This window comes from Myotis lucifugus, unplaced genomic scaffold (genome assembly GCF_000147115.1).
Source record: "Myotis lucifugus unplaced genomic scaffold, Myoluc2.0 scaffold_195, whole genome shotgun sequence".
Classification (NCBI taxonomy): Eukaryota; Metazoa; Chordata; class Mammalia; order Chiroptera; family Vespertilionidae; genus Myotis; species Myotis lucifugus.
In genome coordinates this window covers 1602976-1624100 of record NW_005871243.1, presented here as the reverse complement: position 1 = coordinate 1624100, position 21125 = coordinate 1602976, and the positions used below count along the sequence as shown (strand labels likewise).

Genomic DNA, 21125 nt, shown 5'->3' with positions numbered 1-21125 from the left:
ATCTCTCTCTCTCTCTCTGCCTCTCTCCCTTCCTCTCTCTCTAAAAATCAATAAAAATATTTTTTTTTTAAAAAGAGGTTGCCTAGGTTTCAAGCAGACTCCTATCTCCCTGGCAGACAGAATGCCAACTGATCTCCACAGCCAGATGTTATGTGGGTGCTTCTTCCTGGCTCTGGCACTCTGGGCAGCAGAGGCTGGCATGGCGTTGACACCCCCTCGCTCCTAAGGGGGAACCTTGGCAGCTGAGGGATCTTTCCGGATTCTCAGCCACCGTCTGTGAGAGCGGGGCCAGCCCATTTCTCATCTCTTCCTTCCTACCAGTTTCCATGTGGCTTCTGTAAATCCTTGGTTATAAGACTTTTGTTCAGCTAGTCTTCAGTTGGTTATTCGGGTTGATTGTTCTATATTTTAGTTGTGATTCTAGTTTGGTCCTGATAGGAGGTGAGTGCAACTTCCACCTTCTCCGCCACCATCTTGGATCTCTCTTTCTTAGTTTTTGGATGATCTGAGAATCCTTCCAGCTCTGAAATTCTGTGATTTCTTTCAAGATCCATGACCCAAAGAAAATTAATGCTCATAATGCACAGTTCTTTTAATTCTAAAAAAATCAGTGAGAGGCATAGAAATTGAACATGTTTTATAGGAGTTAGAGTGTAGCAAATAGTGTTTGGAGACATTTTTGTTGAGCAGAATTTACACGTGTACATATTTGGTGCATAAACCTACTTGTAGTAATGAGGAAAGAAAGCTCTATGGCTGTTGAACATTTGTGCTGCTAGAACTTTTGGATTTCATTTTTTAATAGCTTAATGAGATATAATTCACATAACATAATTCACCCATTGGAAGTATGTAATTCAAATATACCAATGGTTTTGGTATATTACATTATTAGTTATTTAAAGTTGTTAAAATAAATATAAAAAATTTTGCCATTTTAACCATTTTTAAGTCTACAATTTAGTGCCATTAATTACATTCACTCTGTTGTGTAACCATCACCACTATCTATTTCTAAAATCTTTTCATCACTCTACACAGAAATTCTGTAACCATTAAGCAATAACTTTCTACTTCCCTCTCTCCCAGCCCCTGGTAACTTTTTTTTTTTTAAGCATTCATTTTATTTTCTTTTTTAAAAATATGTTTGTACTGATTTCAGAGACAGGAAGGCAAAGAAGGGAGAGGGAGAGAGAAATAGAAACATCAATGATGAGAGAGAATCAATCATTGATCGGCTGCCTCCTGCCTGCCTTCTACTGGTGATTGAGCCTGCAATCCAGACATATGCCCTGACTGGGAATCGAACCATGACCTCCTGGCTCATAGGTATCTGGTGCTCAACCATTGAGCCACACCAGCCAGGCAGACTTTTAATTTACTATATGTCTCCTGCATTTGACTTTTCTAGATATTTCATAAGTGGAATTATATAGTATTTGTCCTTTTGTGTCTGGCTTATTTCACTTACCATCATGTCTTCAAAATTTACCCATGTTCTAGCATGTATCAGAATTTCATTCCTGCACCCCCCTTTAAGTGACTTAATTCCTTTATATGACTGAATAATATTTCCTTGTATGTATATCCTAAATATGGTTTATCTATTTATTTGTTAATGGACACTGATTAGATTTCATTTTGCTGCCTAAGGAGGTAATAGCCATTGTAGGCATCCAGTAATGAGAACCAAAAATTTGAGGTTTCGCAGCTTGAGAAAGATACAAAAGGAACATTTGTGCTTAGTTTAAAAGATATTGTTCATTGTTATTGTTGTATGGAATGATAGTCTTGATTGCTCAATAGACTAATGATCTTTTCATAGTTACCTTGCTATTTTATTTGAATAATTTATTCATTTTTAGGTCTTGGCAAATTAAGGATAAAATACAGCAAGGATACCAGCTTTATTATTATTGTTGTTGTTAATCCTCACCCTAGGATATTTTTTCCATTGATTTTCAGAGAGAGTAGAAGGGAGGGGGGAAACCAAAAGGAAGAGGGGGGAAAGAGAGAGAGAGAAGCATTGATTTGAGAAAGACATATTGATTGGTTGCCTCCCACACGCACCCTGATGGGGTGGGGTTCGAATTTGCAACCCAAGTATGTGCCCTTGACTGGGAATTGAACCTATGGGAATCGGTACTCGTGCCTATGCTCTAACCACTGAGCACACCTGCCAGGGCAAGGATACTAGCTTTTAAAAATGCAAAGACTCGCCCTGGCTTGTGTGGCTCAATTGATCTCTAAAAATCAATAAAAATATTTTTAAAGAATGCAGAGAAGAATTATAATCAGCAATAATTAAGAACATTAATGCCATGTTTTATTTGAGAATAGGGTGGTTGTTCTTTATTCTTTACCTTAGGATGTTTATTGGTTTGAGAGAGGGAGGGAGTGAAGGAGGGGGAGAGAGAGAGCAAGAGAGAGAGAGAGAGAGAGAGAGAGAGAGAGAGAGAGAGATTGGTTTTCTCCTGTACATCCCCTGACCAGGGACTGAACCCGCAACCTAGGTATGTGCCACAACCAGGAACTGAACCCACAACCTTTTTGGTGTACAAGGTGACACTCCAATCAATTGAGTCACCTGGCTGGGAGAGAATAGAGGTTTTTTTGGTTTTTGTTTGTTTGTTTATTCCAACATGGCCTGGCCCTAGCAGGTTGCTCAGTGGTTAGAGTGTTGTCCTAAGACAGAAGGGTCTCAGGTTTGATCCTGGTCAACAGCATGTACCTAGGTTGTCTCTCTCACATCAGTGTTTCTCTCTCTCTCTCTCTGTCCCCCCCCCCCCCCCTCTAAGAATTAATGGGAAAAATATCCTTGGGTGAGAATTAAAAACATGGTCCTGGCCGGTGTGGCTCAGTTGGTTGGGTGTCATCCTGTGCACTGAAAGATTACTGGTTTGATTCCCAGTCAGGGCACATGCCTGGGTTGTGGGTTCCATCCCAGCAGGGGTTGTGAAGGAGGGGGCTGATTGATGTTTTGCTCTCACATTGATGTTCTTCTCTCTCTCCTCCCTTCTGCTCTCTCTAAAAATAAAAAAATCTTAAAAACAAATAAACAACCATGAATTTTGAACGTCATTCATTCAGTAAATGTTTATTGAGCATCTTCTCTTCACAGATAGTGTGTCAGGTACAGAGGATATGGGATGGAAAGGGTGAACATGGTCATTTCCCTTATGTAGCTTAGATTCTAGAAAAGATAATAGACAGAAAGCAAGTAATTACCTAATGGACTGGTTCCTCAATTTTCAGCGCCTTTTTTCTTTCATAATTAATGTCTACATTTAGTATGGTGATTTCTTTTCTGAAATCGAAGCTGTGATTGTCAGTGTATGTCAGTGTATGTCACAATCAGTGGTATTCTTGGAATTGAGAGAACAATTTAACTGTGTCAAGTGCTTTGAGTGAATAGTAAATGGTTTTATTATAGAGTGTGTGACAGGGCAACTCAGGTTTTGGGAAGGCTTTCTTGAGAAATGATTTCAAATGGTTTTTGAAGGATGAGTGCAATTATTTAGGCGGTGGGGCAGGGGTGTGGGTGGGAAGGGAATTGTCAGATGTTGGGAAGAGCTTTCCAGTCAGAGGGAACTCTAAGGGACAAGCTTTTGAGCTGAAAGAATATTGAGAATTCAGATAACAAAAATAACAGCTGACATTACTGAGCTGTTGTTATAAGCCAGGCACTGTTCTAAGTACTTTAAATGTATTTAATCCTCATAACTCTGTTGAGTCTACTATTCTCATTTATCAAGGATGAATCCAAGTCATGGAGAAGGGAAGTAATTTGCAGTTACTAGAAAGAGGTAGAGCTGAAATTTACATTTGGGCTTCTGCACTCTTAACTATTGTGCCTCCCATAATATCACTGTTAATAACCTAGACAGCAAAAAGGAGAGTAGCCAGAGGTTAGTTACAGGTGCCAGATCATGTAGGCCAGTGGTTCTCAACCCAGGATCATTTTGTCCCCCAGGGGACATTTAGCAGTGTGGAGATATTTTTGCCTGTCACAAGGGGTGTGGAAGGAGAGAGAGACAAGGGGGTGTGCTCCTGACATTTGTGGGTAGAGGCCAGGGATACTGCTAAAACATCCTACAGTGTATAGTAAACCTTCCCCACCACCCCCCAATGAAAAATAAACTGGCCTAATTGTCAATAGGGCAAGGTTGAGAACCCTGATATGAACTCTTACAGAATCTGTGTAGGATTTTGGTCTGTCATAAGAGCAGTGGAAAAACAGGGTTTTAAGTAGTGGTGCCACATGATCAGATTTGTGCCATATGAGGATGACTTTACTGTAAGTTTGATATTATAGCAGAAAGAGGCATCAGTGGATGAGGGGGAGGACTCATAAGTCTTGCAGAGGCAGTGGTGGCTTGGCCTAGAGTGATGACAGTGGGATGATGAGAGGTTGTTGGAATGGAGGGGTAAGTAGTTGGACATTCAAGGTGTGACTATGGTTGTATAGCAGCCAGGGGAAGTTTTGGCTTGTGCATCTGGGTGGATAGTAGGGAACATTAGATTGGGGAGGAGGTTTGGGGAAGGAAGATCATGTATTTGTGTTGGCATGTGTTGAGTTAAGGTGCCTGTGAGGCATCTAAGTGGAGATTTTGAAGAGGTAGTCTTGGGAATATAGATCAAGAGGTCAAAGGAGAGGTTTGTGCTGAAGATAGATCTTTTGAGACTTGTCAGCATGTAGAAGGTAATTGAAATCAAGAGTGTAGATGAAATTCTCTAGGGAGAAGGTATAGAGTTGAAGAAAATCACTCCTCAAATAGAGCCCTAAAGAGCTAAGATTTCAAAGTCCAGTCTCAAGTCTTTCTTAATTCTGACACTTTTTTTGATCATTGTGTGTTTGGTTCAGATTGTTCCATGCAAATTGGATTTGTCTGAAAAAGTAACTCCATAGGAGGCAGAATTACTCTTATTTAAAATACCTTTAAATGTTCTCAGTGATGGTACACAAAAATTTTTAAGAGATTCTGAAATGTGAGTTACTTTTTCAGAGTTATAAAAAGTGTATGTTTTTCTTTCCATTTCTACGCAGTTAAAAAATAAATTAAAAATCCCCCCTCTGTATTTATTGATTTTATTAGACAGATTCTTTGAAAGTGTAAATCTAAGTTGTTCTTCAGTCATTTGGGATTCCTTTTGTTGGTAATAGTGCATGAATTCAGCCAATGCCCATCAAGGGCAGATCTCTCTTTATTCCATCCAGTGTTACTCTCAAATCTCTCTTTCCATTGATTTGTCCCTCTAACCAGAATGAAGGGAGGATTATTGAACCCTAAGACTTAGTTTTGTGTCAATATGATTGGGAAAATATTTGGTATAATGTTCACTGTCATAATCTTCACCATTCCTGTGATTTACAGGAATTTGGGGGTAAAAATTCAAATAGCATAGTATCATTAACCTAAATGTGAAGACAATACACTATACTAGCAAAACCTCTCCTCTCCCCCCAGTATATCTGCTAGAACTGATTCATATTTTCTCCTTTGGTTAAATATGTCATTATAGTTTAAAAGTTTCAGTTTTCCTATACTATCTTTTTATTGGGTTGTACTTAGACCTCAGTACTAAAGTCTATAATCTTAAATTTCCTCTTTGATTCCAAAAGAATATTTTGCTATCAAAAGGTCTTTGAATAAAAGGCAGATATAGTTTGACAGCAGAAGAAAATGGGTTAAAATCTCTATATTTGATCTAATACATATTGGTATTTATGCTCAGAAAAATTTAAATATTTGGTCTTCAAGTATCAAAAGCTTTTAAAAAGGTGGTGCAACATAATTATATTGTAAGATCTAAGAAAAATGCAACCTAAGATTTTCTACTAAAGGGATGTTGCTAGGAAATTGAGTGATGATTTTTATTTGTTAATTTGGAAACCATAGCAACACAATAAATATTATGTCTCTTAATTTGACTTTCAGGGTTCTTTTGGCATGAGTGCCATGGAAGAATAAACAAAATTAAACACAGTAAACTCTGAGTCTTAGCTACCTGAATTAGTCATTTTCCATGAATGTTTTACTTCTTAGAATTTTGTGTTTCAGATTTCTTGAAATTTAAGCATAGTCTGTAAAGGTCCAGATTATACCTATCTCTATAACTCATGCCAGTTGCATGAGTTTTATATTATGGATATACATGCAGGCTGACAATTACAGACATGGTTCAGTCAGTGCATTATGAAATTTAATTTGCCTCTCTTTAAAACTGTTACATGATCACAGTAGGCAAAAGCTTTAAAACTAGAGTTTTCCCTTTTTAAAAAAAAAATATATATATTTTATTGATTTTTTACGTAGAGGAAGGGAGAGGGATAGAGAGTTAGAAACATTGATGAGAGAAAAACATCGATCAGCTGCCTCCTGCACATCCCCTACTGGGGATGTGCCCGCAACCAAGGTACATGCCCTTGACTGGAATCGAACCTGGGACCCTTCAGTCCGCAGGCCGACGCTCTATCCACTGAGCCAAACCAGTCAGGGCAAGGTTTCCCTTTTTATAAAGATACAGGAGTGTGTGTTTTGATGTATTATTCTTTCTGGAAAAATAGTAAATGCTGAAAGGTTTTGATGATAATATATGTGTCCATGTGTCCACCACCCAACATTAACTGATGTCAACATTTTGTGACAGTTGTTTTTGATCTTTTCTTTACAAAGAGGCAGGAAGGGAGAAAGAAGACATTATAAAGCAAGTTCAGGACCCTTTGTTTCATTCCCCACACCCAGGCCTACCTCCCCACCACAACAGTGGACCACTTTAATAAAATAATAATATATTCTTCCTGTCCATTTTCTAAAAGTTCTAATATAGCCCTGGCCGGTGTGGTTCGATTGGGCATTGTCCCACGTACTGAAAAGTTGCTGGTTTGATTCCCGGTCAAGGCACATGCCCAGGTTGGGGGCTCAATCCCTGGTAGGGAGCATGCATCCCTCTCACACATCAATGTTTCTCTCTCTCTCCCTCTCCCTTCCTTTCTCTTTCTCTAAACATCAATAAAATTCTTTAAAAATAAATAAAAGTTCTCCCTGGTTTTATGGATTTTTGTGTATTGCTTCCTAAGCACTTTACAGACACAGGGGTATGAAACAACTGGAACCATGTGAGAAACTGCCAGAATAATAGTGCAGTATGGCTGGAGAGAGGTCGGGGAACGGGAAACACAGCCCCCGTGTTTAAGAGCCGGTTCGATCAGGGACTGTGGAAGAAAGGCTGGGTTGGACATAAAGATTTGTAAACTACCAATATTACTCAGGCAGGGAACATAGAGTGAAAAAAGTGAGATCAAGCCTGGAAGCTTTTATTATATTAAAATTTAAAAAATTTAAGGAGCTAGCAGGGGAAAATGAACCTATATATGAATGATTCTGAGGAAGAGAGGTCAGAGAGTCAAAAGGAAAACCAGGAAAGACTAGTATTGCAGAAAGCCAGGAGGTGAGATTTTAAAGAAGAAATTGAGTGATCATTGTTGTTGGAAGTCCAGATAGGACAAGTGAGAGAAGAATAGAAAAATTTTACTAGGTTTGGTAGTTAGCGGTCATTAGTTACTTTTGCATGAGCAATTTCAATAAAGTGATTTAGACAGAAGCCAGAATGCAGTCATTTGATGCGAGTGAGAATTAAGGAGGGAGGTGCTAGTAAAAAGTAGGTTATAAAGAGAAGACAAGGTAGAATTTAACCAGATGGTATTTTTTGTTTGTTTTCTTAAAGATAAGAGAGAGGCTTTGAACCTTCTTATGATGAGAAGACCAAACCAATAGAGTGGGAAAGTAAAGACAGAAGAGAGATCAGATAGTTGGGCAAATTCCCTGGGGAGGATGGACTTTATGTTAGATAACAATATATACATTTATATTAGTTTATTATTATATAACATAATTCTCCTGCCTTTGAATCTTAGGATGATGGGATCAAACTTTAAAAAAATAAACATAGCTTTTTTTCCCCCCCAATAATACTCCCAAATGAAATTTGACTTGTGGATTATATTCCAAGGAAACAGTAAGCACTGTCCAGTGGATTGGATAGATCCTGCTTTACTTGTAGACCTGCTGGACAGATGGAAGCATTATAATAGGATTGGCCTTAGTTGAGCTTATTTGCAGTACCACTGGGAACTACAGCAAATTTACTTTAGTTCTGTGTTTATCTGAAGCAGTAACAATTCACATTTAAAATTCAGAAAGTATAAGGATGCTTTTGCATATTGGGCATCATAAACTATATTATGGCTAATCAGATTTTACTTTAGGATGTTTTATTTTGCTTGTTTCTTGGTGTTGCAGGCAGATTAATTCAACAGTTTATAGTATGGACTATCAAGGGCGGAAGGAGAATTGAAATGGATAAAGTGAAGTTGGAATTAGGAAACAGAATGCTTAGAAGAGGAAAAGTGTTGGAATGGAAATGAAAGATTGGATTCCAGGGACCTTGAACAGGAAGATTTGGTTAGGAAGTAGGAGGCCCCGAGAACTTGTGTTTGGAACAAATGTAACACGGATTTCATTTCTGTAGATTGGAAAATAGGGAAGCAAGCCCTCTTCACTGGGGGAAGAGGAGTTTGCTTTTATTCACTCTAAGTTTATTAATAAGAGACCCATTAGACAGAAATGTCGACTTTGATTTCGGTCAGAGCTTGAGATGTTAGATATGAGTCATTCTCATTGGCTGGTAAGTGAAAATATGGAATAAGAAGATGAAAGGCTGTGCAGCAAAGGACATTACCTACATTGGGGGTAGTAAAGTCATGGTCAAAGAAATAAGAACCAGAATGGTACCATTTCACAGAAAAGAAAGAATTTTTTTTTTGTATATATATATATTTTTTTTATTAAATTTTTATTGTTCAGATTACATTTGTTCCTCTCCCCCCCCAATAACTCCCCTCCTTCCAGTTCCCGCCCCACCCTCCGCCCTCACTCCCCACCCACTGTCCTCATCCATAGGTGCACGATTTTTGTCCAGTCTCTTCCCGAATCTCACATTCCCCTTTCCCCCCCAAGAATAGTCAGTCCATTCCCTTTCTATGTCCCTGATTCATTATAATCACCAGTTCATTCTGTACATCAGATTATTTATTCACTTGATTCTTAGATTCACTTGTTGATAGATGCTTGTTTGTTGTTCACAATTTGTATCTTTACCTTTTTCTTCTTCCTCTTCTTAAAGGATACCTTTCAGCATTTCGTATAATACTGGTTTAGTGGTGATGAACTCCTTTAGCTTTTCCTTGTCTGTGAAGCTCTTTATCTGACCTTCAATTCTGAATGATAGCTTTGCTGGATAAAGTAGTCTTGGTTGTAGGTTCTTGGTATTCAGCACTTTGAATATTTCTTGCCATTCCCTTCTGGCCTGCAAAGTTTCTGTTGAGAAATCAGCTGACAGTCGTATGGGTATTCCCTTGTAGGTAATTGAGTCTCTTTCTCTTGCTGCTTTTAAGATTCTCTCTTTGTCTTTTGCTCTTGGCATTTTAATTATGATGTGTCTTGGTGTGGTCCTCTTTGGATTCCTTTTGTTTGGGGTTCTCTGTGCTTCTTGGACCTGTAAGTCCATTTCTTTCACCAGGTGGGGGAAGTTTTCTGCCATTATTTCTTGAAATAGGTTTTCAAAATCTTGCTGTCTCTCATCTTCTGGCACCCCAATAATTCTGATATTATTCCGCTTGAAACTGTCCCAGAGGCTCCTTACACTATCTTCACACTTTCAGATTCTTTTTTCATTTTGCTTTTCCAGTTGGGTGTTTTTTGTCAAATCTTTGGTTTGATTCTTGTGCTCCTCTGGTCTGCTATTGGGTATAATATTCTTTATTTCAGTCCGTGTATGCTTACTTTCTAATTTCTTTATCGTAGCATCGAGGGTCTCATTAGTTTTCGTGAGGCTCTCCACAAGTTTTTTGCAAGCCCTCAAAATTGCGATTCTTAGCTCCATATCCTCCATTTCTGTCATGTTTTTTTGTCTCCGCATCTTTTATGCTTTCTTGGTGCACCCCCTTGTGGTCTTTGTGCGCAGTCTTGTTCTAGCCAAGCCTTAATTGTTGTAGTTAACACTAGAGGGATTTGACCACCAGGCCGACTGGCTATAGGAATCAGCTGTGCGAAAAACTTCAGTCCCTCTGGGGAGGCGCTAGTCCAGCCTTTTGCCTGAGGGGATCGGCAAAATGGCTCTGCGCAGGGGTTGGGCGGGGGGGGGCTCAACAGGGGCGGGGGGAGGGAACAAGCTATGGCTGCTCTCAGTCCGTCTCCAGGGGCTCTGCCTCTCTGTCCCTGTAACCGCTGCAAACCTCGGAGGGACCGTAGCCAGACAGTCCCGCTTCTCCTGTTTGAATCAGGGTCCCTAGAGACTCGCCCGGATCTGTAGCCCAGAGTCTGAGACTCACTCCTGATTGAAAACGACAACCGCGCCCTCATCCACCAGCCCGCTTTGCGCGCGCACCGCCGCACCACCGTACCTTTAAATTTTCCACACTGCGCCTCCTCTAAGCCTCGTAATGCTGTTGTTTTTCCTTCTAGTTGAAGAGTCTCTCCTCAGCCAGCCTTCCTGTGGTTCTGGGTGATGTCCGTTCCGTCTTTTAGTTGTATTTTTGAAGTGGTTGTTCGAGGCAGCAAACTCCGGTGTTTACCTATGCCGCCATCTTGGTTTCCCTCGAAAAGAAAGAATTTATGTTAAGTTGAAAAATCTTAGGAGAATTCATCCAAAGTAAACCTTTATTATTTGTCTAAGGATATGCTCTTTCTTATACTTGGGGTTTAAAGATACAAGTGTGGCAACATGGTTAAGAGTGTTAACTAGAGTCAGATTCTTAGGATGTGAATCTCAGCTGCAGTACTTGGTGGCCAAGGACTGTTGGGCAAGTTACTGAACCTTTCCGTACCTCAAGGAGTTAGTTTGTGGATTAAAGACAAATAAGCATCTAGCTTTGCTTAGGTAACTGCTGAAATGGTAGTAGTTATATTATCTTCCACATTATTTTGAAAGTTTGGGTTTTGATTATGAGATTATTCTGATAATGTTATTTTAATTGTATAAATCAGTGGTTCTCAACCTTCCTAATGCCGCGACCCTTTAATACAGATAGAGTTCCTCATGTTGTGGTGACCCCCCCAACCATAAAATTATTTTCGTTGCTACTTCATAACTGTAATTTTGCTACTGTTATGAATTGTAATGTAAATATCTGATATGCAGGATGTATTTTCATTGTTACAAATTGAACATAATTCAAGCATAGTGATTAATCACAAAAACAATATGTAATTATATATGTGTTTTCCGATGGTCTTAGGCGACCCCTGTGAAAGGGTCGTTCGACCCCAAAGGGGTCGTGACCCACAGGTTGAGAACCGCTGGTATAAATATTAAAATCAGAGGTAAGGTTACCCCTTAACAGAATTTAGTATAGTTTGAATTGGATTCTGGTATACTGCCATTAAGTTTAATCATTATTTCCTACATGTGTTCCTTGGAATACAATCCTTGAAGAATTATTTAGGGTTTATTTCATAGTGTGGTCATGTAAGTCTGAAAAATGCTTTATTATTTTATCCCTGTCTTGGAAATTCATAAAGACTGATTAAAAAAAAAAGTGTAAGTTGGCATTTTCCAAACTAGATCACTAGATAGATTTCTTTTCTCCTGTTTTATTTATTGAATTTTATGTACTGAAATGTTGCATATTTTACTATTAGTTTATCTTCAGCATTGTATTTTTTTATGTACCCAGTACTCTTTGCTAAAAATTTTAAAATTGAGATATAAGTTAAATATCATAACATTCGTTATTTTAGAGTATACATTTTCAGTGGTGTTTAGTCCATTCACAAGGATGTGCAGCACTCACCACTTTCTAATTGCAGAACGTTCTGTCAGCACAAAAAGAAACCCCATAACAATTAGCAATCACTCTCCATGTTCCCCATGTCCCAGCCTCTGGATTTGTCTATTCTGCACATTTTATATAAATAGAATTATGCAATGTGTCCTTTTGTGTCTGGCTTTTATCACTTAGCATGTTTTTAAGGTCATTCATGTTGTAGCCTGCCTCTATCAGTTTTTCTTTTTATAGCTGAATAATATTCCATTGTATGGATAAGACCACATTTTGTTTATTCATTCATCAGGTGATGAACATTTGGCTTGTTTTAATTTTTTTAGACTATTGTGAATAATGCTGCTAATGAACATTCATGTACAAGATTTTGTGTGGACATATGTTCTTAGGTGCATATCTGGAGGTGGTTGCTGGATATTATTGTCAATATTTAATGTTTTGAGGAACTGCTAAGCTGTTTTCAGTAGAGGCTGCACATGTTTTAGCATGTGTCAAGTTTCTTTTTTTGTAAGGCCGAATAATATTTCATGTGTCTGTATAGCTATGTAAAAACAAACCGATGGGAAATTTTTGAGTTTGAGTCAAAACTAATAACATATGCTAGAGAGCAAGATTTCAGATGCTCCCCAGAATAACAGTTTCGGTTTCTTTTATGCATTTAGAATTTAAGGAGGGAATGTAAGGAAGATTATGTGAAGGCGGAAGAAAGCAAGGTGGGATTGGATTACATGATAGTTAACCAGATTATGTGCTTTCTTGAGCGTGGTTACACGCCTTGGAGGGTATTACTTCTGGCATTTCAAAGGTATGTTCACCTTGATGCGCAAGAACAATAGATAGGGTTTGCTTAAAAACCTTTCACTAAAGAAGTTACAGGTCTGGGGCCTGACTACCCACCATGGCATGACCTGTACAGTAAAGAATTTATGGTTTATTACTGCACCCTTTTCCATACACATGTATAACTCACGTTGTTTATCCATTCATCTGTTGATGGACAGTTGGGTTGTTTTCACCTTTGGACTCTTATTAATGATGCTGCTTACGAATATTGGTTTACAAATATTTGTTTGAATCTTCGCTTTCAATTCTTTGGTCTATGTACTCAGAAGTGGAATTATTGGATCAAATGGTAATTCTGTGTTTAACTTTTTATCCAACTTTGTTTTGTACTTGGGTGAATTTTTGTGGTCTTTTATTGTGATGTCCCATTTATTTTACATTTGTGAGGTAGTGTTAAATCTGTAGCAGCTCTTTCATGTCATTGTATTCTGAGGGGAGAATGCTAGTGTTACTACCCAGGAGTATGCTTTGTGTAGCTATAATTGGTCTGTATAAAAATGTATCATTATAAGCAGCAATTTTCTTTTTGTTTTGTTTTGTTGGGTTTTTTTGTTTGTTTTTCTTTTCATAAGCAGCAATTTTCAACTGGTGTGCTGCAAGAATTTTTAAAACTTACAATACCTGACTATTTAGTCAGGGGCACTGACCTCTTTTCCTTAGATTGTCAAATAAAAAATGCCAACACAACAATGAATGAATCAAAATTATACCTATTTTTTTGTCAGATTGGCAAAAAATATATTTTTTGGTGTGCTGCAGAATTTAAAAATTAGTTTATGTGTGCAATGAGATAGAAGAGGTTAAAATCACTGAGTATAAGTATAGAGCACGCATTTTGTCTGCTAGATTGGCCTCTCCTATCCGTGCTGCCTTAGGCATCTGGTAGCAGTGTATCTAAAGAACCAGATTGTCCAGGGGCCTTCCTTCTTCAGGACCATGTCCAAGGGAAGTAACATCTGAGTTTTGATCAAGTTGGCTAAGTGACAAAGGGAGGGAAAGGGTGTTTTTGTGGCTCAGAAGTCCACGTTCTTTCTGTTACACAGTAGTCAGGTTCCTCTCCCTTTTGTTGTAAAAGAAGTTTTGTTCGAGAATAGATTTCAATGATCTATAATTTCGGTTTGGTGAGGGAAGTCCCATTTTAGTATCTATTGTGCAGAAGTGGCTATAGATATTAGAAGGATGTAATTGGCCTTCTTGATAAATTTCTAAGGGAGGCCACAAGTACAAAGCTAATTAATATACATGGAAATGAAAACTCCTACACAATGTTATGGCTTTCTTAAATTAAAAAAAGAGGTTTGAAAAATTTTCCCAGGAAAATGATACTTTGTAATTTAAAAATGTATTTGCTCTCTAACTTAGACTTGTAGTCTTTTTCTGTAAATACAAACTCTACTAATAAAGTGGTGCTTAGTCATAGAGGGATAGAGAAGGCAGAGCGTACTTTAAAAAAATAAAGGAAAGTGGGGGTATAGTCTTTTTTATTTTTATTTTTAATTGATCTTGGAGGAAGTGAGGGAAAGAGAGAGAGAAACATCGATGTGAGAAAAACATTGATTCGTTGCCTCCCACTTTCCCCCTGACGGAGGATTGAACCTGCAACCTGGGTATGTGCCCTGACTGGGGATCGAACCTGCAACCTTTTGTTATACAGATGACGCTCCAACCAACTGAGCCACACTGGCCAGGGTGGGGATATAGGTTTTTAAAAGATAGAGGCCAGTGTAAAATTTATGTCAGTGTTTAGAGCTGGAGGTTGGTAGACTACAGTAACTTCCTAGGGTTTTTGCTACTGAAAGGCCAGTTAAGCTGACTGGGAAATTTCCAAAATTGGGTAGTTGAATAAATGTTAACTATTAAACTGTCTCCTCCTCTTAGAAGCCTGCTATGACCTTGCCAGGCGTAACTTAATTGCTCCCTCTTGCATGCTTCCCTCCTTGTAAACATTGTGTTTCTGTCTCCCTCAATTAGATTGTGAACTTCTTTAAGGCAGAGATGTCATATCTTATTCTGTATTTTTAGCATCTAGCATAATAGCTTACACACAGTAGACCCTTTTAAACATTGGCTGAACCACTTCTTAGTATAAGGCGTGGGCATGGATATAACAAATGAGAAGAAACAACTGCTGTAGATATCAGAAGGGGAGATTGAAATCAGAGTTAGGATGTGGCCAAGAACAGAGGAAACCACTACAAGATAGAAACCAGAGAGAAGATTTTTGTTTCATGTGGTGCATCAAGCTATTTCCTGGTCTCATTTCCTTGAGACTTCGGCTGGTGGCTTGAAATTCTTTTGTTTACTTAGCAGACATTGAGGCATGCAAGTTGTGGGGTGACAGAGCATGTCACTTCAATGCAGCATAGTAAAGCCACAATAGAGGCATGTGCGTACAGTATTACTCGATGAAAGAGGGAATCGGGCCTTCATAGAAGGTAATATTTTAGCTGAATAGGAGAGAATACCTCCTGCCAAGCAAACAGTCTGAAGAGAGGCTTAATAGAGCACAGTAGAGCCCAGGAATGGCCGCAGATGGGAGCAACTGGTACACATGGACAAGTACTGGAATTAGTAGTGATAGTTGTGCAGCCTGGTGAATATACTAAAAAAACCACAGAACCATACTTTTAATTGGTGAGTTTGATAATATGTGAATTATATCTCAATTTAAAGAGAGAGACATTGAAGAGTTCCTGAAACAAGCAGAAACAGTGGAATCAAAAAGGCCAGGATAGGTTTGCGAGAAACTCAGTGGTAGAGAATTGACAATACTTGGGGACTGGACATTGGCAATGTGCAAAATGAAATAGAGGTTTATTCTGATATTTCTAATTTATATGATTCAATTGCTAGGGAAAGACATTCTGGAAAAGCAAGTTTGGAGAGATACATAATGAATTGTGTGAAATGTTTTGAATGAGTAATCAAGGCAAGCAGTTAAAGGTGAAGGCCTGGATTTTAGGAGAGACTCTGGGACTGGAGAGAGAAATGAGTATATAAGGATTTGACTGAAGTCAGTCAAACTGCTGATAGAGGATATCTTGCCCTCCCCAGTCTCTACCCCATGGAAGGTCGTGTCTTATTTGCTCCTTATTCTCCCCCCTGGGGTAGAGGTAGTGGTGGTAGCTCTTTTTAAACAAAGCTGAATCTTTATATTACTTTTCAGGCAGAGGCAAGACTGGCAGCAAAACGGGCTGCCCGGGCAGAAGCAAGAGATATACGCATGAGAGAACTGGAACGACAGCAAAAAGAGGTAATTGAGGGGAATAACCCTAATTTCGTGCTAGTCTCAAAAACCATATTTGGCTAGTTTACTTCTGAAGTAAATCTAGTTCCCTTTGAAACACTGGGAAGAGTGTAACCTGTTGTTTGTATCTTAACAATCCATTATACATCAGCAAGTTAAATGTGATATTTGTTTTAAATAATAACAGCAAACACATATAACTCTTGCTATGTTATTTACTATAGTTCTAAATATCTTAGAATTTCAGGTAATTATATTATGATATCTACACAGTAAAGCACTGTGACGTTACTCAACCTTATAGTTTTTAAGCATATTTAATAACGGCAGAAAATTCATGTAAGAAAATGAAAAACAACAACAGCAACAAACTGTAAGACTTGTAAGACTCCAATTTTGTGTTACAAAGCCTGGTACCCATATATAGGATCAAAAACTACTAGAAAGAAGTGGTTACTATCAATACTTTGTCTATGGTGGAATTATGGTTAATTTTACTTATACTTTTCTGTAGTTAATAAATTTCAGTATTCTTTTATCACCAGAAAGAAGCAAATCAAATTTTAAAAATAGGTATATTGAGATTTGGCAATGCTCTTTTTTTTTTTTAGCCTTTCCTCTGATATTGACCTAACTCTGAAAATTCCCATAAACATATTTATGATGCTGTATTAATATAAAGGGGGAAAACCTGCAGGGTAGTACTAAGCACTTTATTTTGACATTGCTGGTGTATCTTCTGCTAATGGATTAAGAGAAGTATATAGTTTCCATATTGTTATAGCTAAACACAAAAAGAAAGATCGTTAATATGTTGTAATATTTTTTAACCTCATATATAGTTTTAAATATTGAATGCAGTTTTTGACTTGAAATGAAAACGTGGCAATGCATTGTTTTTTATACTCCTAAAGTTATAGTAAATTATAAGGAGATAATTATTAAATATAACTTCTATTTATGGTTCTCTAAACTACAGAGAACCATATGTCTCTTATTATTGAACATATTTAGCTTAGTAATTTTCTGTATTTTGAATGTGTAACTTTGAGTCAACAATCTGCACTTCAGGGCAAATGTATACAATTAATTTAAGACTTTTCAGAGAATGCAGTAACTCTTGGAAACTCTTTAGTTTATGAAACTTTTGCATTTGTAGCATTCTCATCATTCCTTTGATCGGAAGTGGGGACAGATTCACAAGTGGCTGGTAGGCCAGGATTGCCTGTCCTGCATGTTGTGATCACTTGCTGAAATAATGCAATCTTGAAGTAAAACATTGACTAATAGTTTGCAAAGTAAAAGTGGTTGGCATGTTTGAACCTAAAGGTCAGAGATTCTCCCTTCTGTCTTTAGTGATCAAAATTTGTACTTGGAGTCCAACCGTTTCTGTTGTAGTCTACAATCTCACACTCATCTAAGGAATACTTCTGACCAAGAAAGATTGAGTAGATGAGTATTTTTTCTTTCTATGGGTTTGTTCTTCTTTCCCTTCAATTTGTTCCTCTCTCCCTCTCTCCTCCTCTCCCCCTTACTCTTGCTCCCTTTTCCCTCCTTCCCTGTTCTCCTTCTCCTCCTCCTCCACTTCCTCCTCCACTTCCTCCTCCTCCTCCTCCTCCTCCTCCACCTCCTCCTCCTCCTCCTCTTCATCAACTTCTTCATCCTCCTCTCCTTCTTCTTCTTCTTCTTCTTCTTCTTCTTCTTCTTCTTCTTCTTCTTCTTCTTCTTCTGCTTCTTCTTCATCACCCTCCTCTCTCTCTCTCTCACTCTCTCTCTCTCTCTCTCTCTCTCTCTCACACACACACACACACACACACACACAAAGTTAGCAGGGTCTTCATTGAGAGTCATTCTTCCATCTCCTTTGAAAATTACTCTTAATTTTTCAGTAATCCCATTTCCTTTTCAAGTCTTCTACCACGACTGCCAAATTTGTTAGCTACAAGAGCAAATTGTGAATATTAGTTACTGTGAATCATTCCTAACTTTGAATTTTTTCCAATGTTGATGAGTTCCCCAATTGTCTCCTATTGTAGGGGTTCTTAACTTGGTATGTGAATAGGCTTGGGACATGAAGCCATAAAATCTCACACAAAATTTTGAAAAAATATATATATACATATACGCTAGTATGTATGTATATGAAATGCCCATGTGTGTTTTTAGCATCAGATACTCAAAGGACTGTGTGATCCCTAAAGGGTTAAGAACTACTGTCTAATTATTGCTAAGTCAGCAACTTTTATAAGAAAATCCCTTCTATAGCAGCATTTTAGGGTACAACCGGAATTAAAATATTTATGACTATATTGACCTGTAAATTTAAAACTTTGTCATACTCTTCCTTGTGCTATTTTAGAAAAGAGAGAAAAAAAGATGTTTGATTATTTGGGAATGGAATCTGTAAAGTATCTTCTGCATGTAACTGGATTAATATTACTAATGGTGCATTGAGAATGTTTTGTGTGAATAAAAGAAATCACTTTTGCTTGCAATTTTCTATGGAAATATTAGTTTAATTTCTTCTTTTAATTATGTTTTATAGTTCTAAAATTAAATTGCCTAAGATTTTAATATCTTAGGGCCGACCAAAACATTAGAAGCAAAAAGCCTATATTAAAAGTTTAATATTTGATTCCTATATTCAGAGGCCATGAAGATAAACGTAGTTTCATCTCTGTGAAATGTGTGCAGTTCAGGCAATGAGTGCGCTAGATTTTCATGGAAGGGGAGCAATTTGGGTTAGAGGCTTAGATGCAGGTGGCAGCTAACCCAAGTTCTGAATGATAGCTCAGACTTGGGCATGCAGAGAAGATGGGGTTTAGTTTCAGATAGGAATAATTATCACTTCGAACCTCTTCTGACACTTGCTTTTACTCCTTTCAAACTGATATTTCATCTCACTTTTTATCTTATTCTAGTCTCTTTAGCTACTTTCTGTCAATGAGCCTATAATAGAAGTTGGCATGTGATACTCACCATATGAAATATAAATTACTAATAAATTTATAATAAAATAAATAATGTATATACAAACAATAGGATTGTCAGTTATTAAAAGGAGAATCTTCCCATATGAAAAAATTTCTAAATTAGTCCTTTTTTTGTGTGCTGGGGTGGGATATTGGAATGTGAATAGGGAAAGCAAGGTCATGAGGCTCAGGAATGAAGCTTACTTTGAGTGTTCTGTATGTGAACATTGTCCTAATGTTTTTACATATGTTTTCATTTCATATTGCAAGATAGGTATCACTGTCTCCACTTTATAGATAAGATGATACAGGATTGGTGAAATAAACAACTTGCTTAGTCATCGGCAGAGCCAGAATTTGAAGGTATGAGAGAGTACCACATCTGCTAATGGATTGCAAGGTGAAAATGTTATCATAGGCCAGGGGTGGGGAATGTCTGGGCCATATGAGGCCTACGAAATCATTTGGTCTGGCCCTGCCAAGGCATTAGGGGTGAGTTAATTAAATGTTTGACCAAATACAGCAGGCTAATTTTTAAGTTGATAATTTTGTATGGTCCATGAATGATGTTATAAATATCCAAATAGCCCTTTGGCAGAAAAAGGTTCCCCCTTCCCTGCCATAGACAGGGAGCCCAGGGAATGCCAGGGTGTCGCCCTCATTGGCCAAGATGGTGCAGGGGGAGGCTCTTAAACTGAGCATGCCAAAAGCTAGAAAGATAATTGGGTAGATAAAAAAGCCCTGCCTATAAGAACTGTAGACTTGAGCAGGAAGGCGAGATGGTCTTTGAGACAGCAGTCCACCAGTCTCCCAGGTTGCAGCACCTGAATAAACCTCTTTCCTTTTGCACCAACCACCTGTCTTATGAGTTTGGTTTTTGTTGTGGCAGGCAGCCGAATCTATGTTTTTCTGTTACAAAAGAACCTACAAGAAAGGCCTAAGTCTTTCTGAGCCTTCAAACATATAATCTTTAGTTTAGCCAATGATTCTCCTTTTAAACAGGCTGTCTTAATCAGTAGCATGCAGCTTAAAAGTGAGTGAATGGCTCCAGCCTGACTTAAGTGTTATTTCTTGACAGAGAAGATGGCCATGTGTATTCACCGGGCTTTTGGTTTTTAAACAATAAAACCATGTTATTCTCACTTCAAGTGAACTTTTAAAAATAAGAATATGTTTCATTTCCATTAATTTAATTTAAATGTATCAAAGAGTAATTTCCAGAAAACCTTAAAGAAATATACATCAATTTTTAAGGCATTGACCCGTAAGTTCAGCCTAGGATCCTTTATACTAATAAGGACTCCCAGGACAATGAACACATATTGTTTTCCTGACTTAGAAGAACTGGATATTCTGCCTTGTAATTGGCACCTAAAAAAACCCCACAGTTTGCTGAAACTTTTTTCTGCAGGGCCCTGGTTCTGTTAATTCAAGAAAAGCCAACTGGCAATTTAAATACTACTGTAGACCCCGTCCAGTGTGGCTCAGTGGTTGAGTGTTGACCTATGAACCAGTGGGTCATCGGTTGATTCCCCGTTAGGGCACATGCCCAGGTTGTGGGCTTGATCCCCAGTAGGGGGCATGCAGGAGGCAGCTGACCAATGATTCTCTCTCATCATTGATGTTTCTATCTCTCCCTCTCCCTTCCTCCCTCTCTAAAAATTAATAAAAACATTTAAAAAATATAAAAATAAATACTACTATAACTGGGGAATGAAACTGTTCTTTCAGATAAGGAGAACTCTCTGAGTATAAATCAGGATACATTGCTATTTTCTTAATGTTCTTTCTATGTAACCAGTATAGAGTTTCCCAGTGTAGGATGGAATCTTTTTTTTTTTAAATATATTTTATTGATTTTTTACAGAGAGGAAGGGAGAGGGATAGAGAGTTAGAAACATCGATCAGCTGCCTCCTGCACATCCCCCACTGGGGATGTGCCCGCAACCAAGGTACATGCCCTTGACTGGAATCGAACCTGGGACTCTTCAGTCTGCAGGCCGATGCTCTATCCACTGAGCCAAACCGGTCAGAGCGTAGGATGGAATCTTTATGGTTCAGTTGTCTGGTGAGTAAAAGAACTGAATGCTGGTCCCAGCTTTATGACTTTGAAGGGATCAGACTAATTGATCATCAAGGACCCTTCTAGCTTCTATGGTGGTACTAGGGTATTTTCTTTTATGCAAGGGTCTCCTTCTGTTTGCTTCATATTTACCAC

The 21125-nt window shown here is 38.2% G+C and overlaps 1 protein-coding gene across 15 annotated transcripts in view; it reads left to right on the top strand.

Annotated features, from left to right (window-relative positions):
- LRRFIP2 (LRR binding FLII interacting protein 2) overlaps positions 1-21125 on the top strand; it is a 105849-nt gene that overhangs the window by 21733 nt on the left and 62991 nt on the right. For 12 of the 15 annotated variants that reach the window (XM_023760896.1, XM_023760895.1, XM_023760897.1 and 9 more), the window contains exon 3: positions 15855-15941. In XM_023760896.1, the coding sequence (XP_023616664.1) occupies positions 15855-15941 (87 nt within the window). Of the gene's footprint in view, positions 1-15854; positions 15942-17094; positions 17146-21125 lie in introns of all 15 variants that reach the window. The other 3 variants (XM_023760890.1, XM_023760889.1, XM_014462926.2) reach the window with 1 other exon arrangement.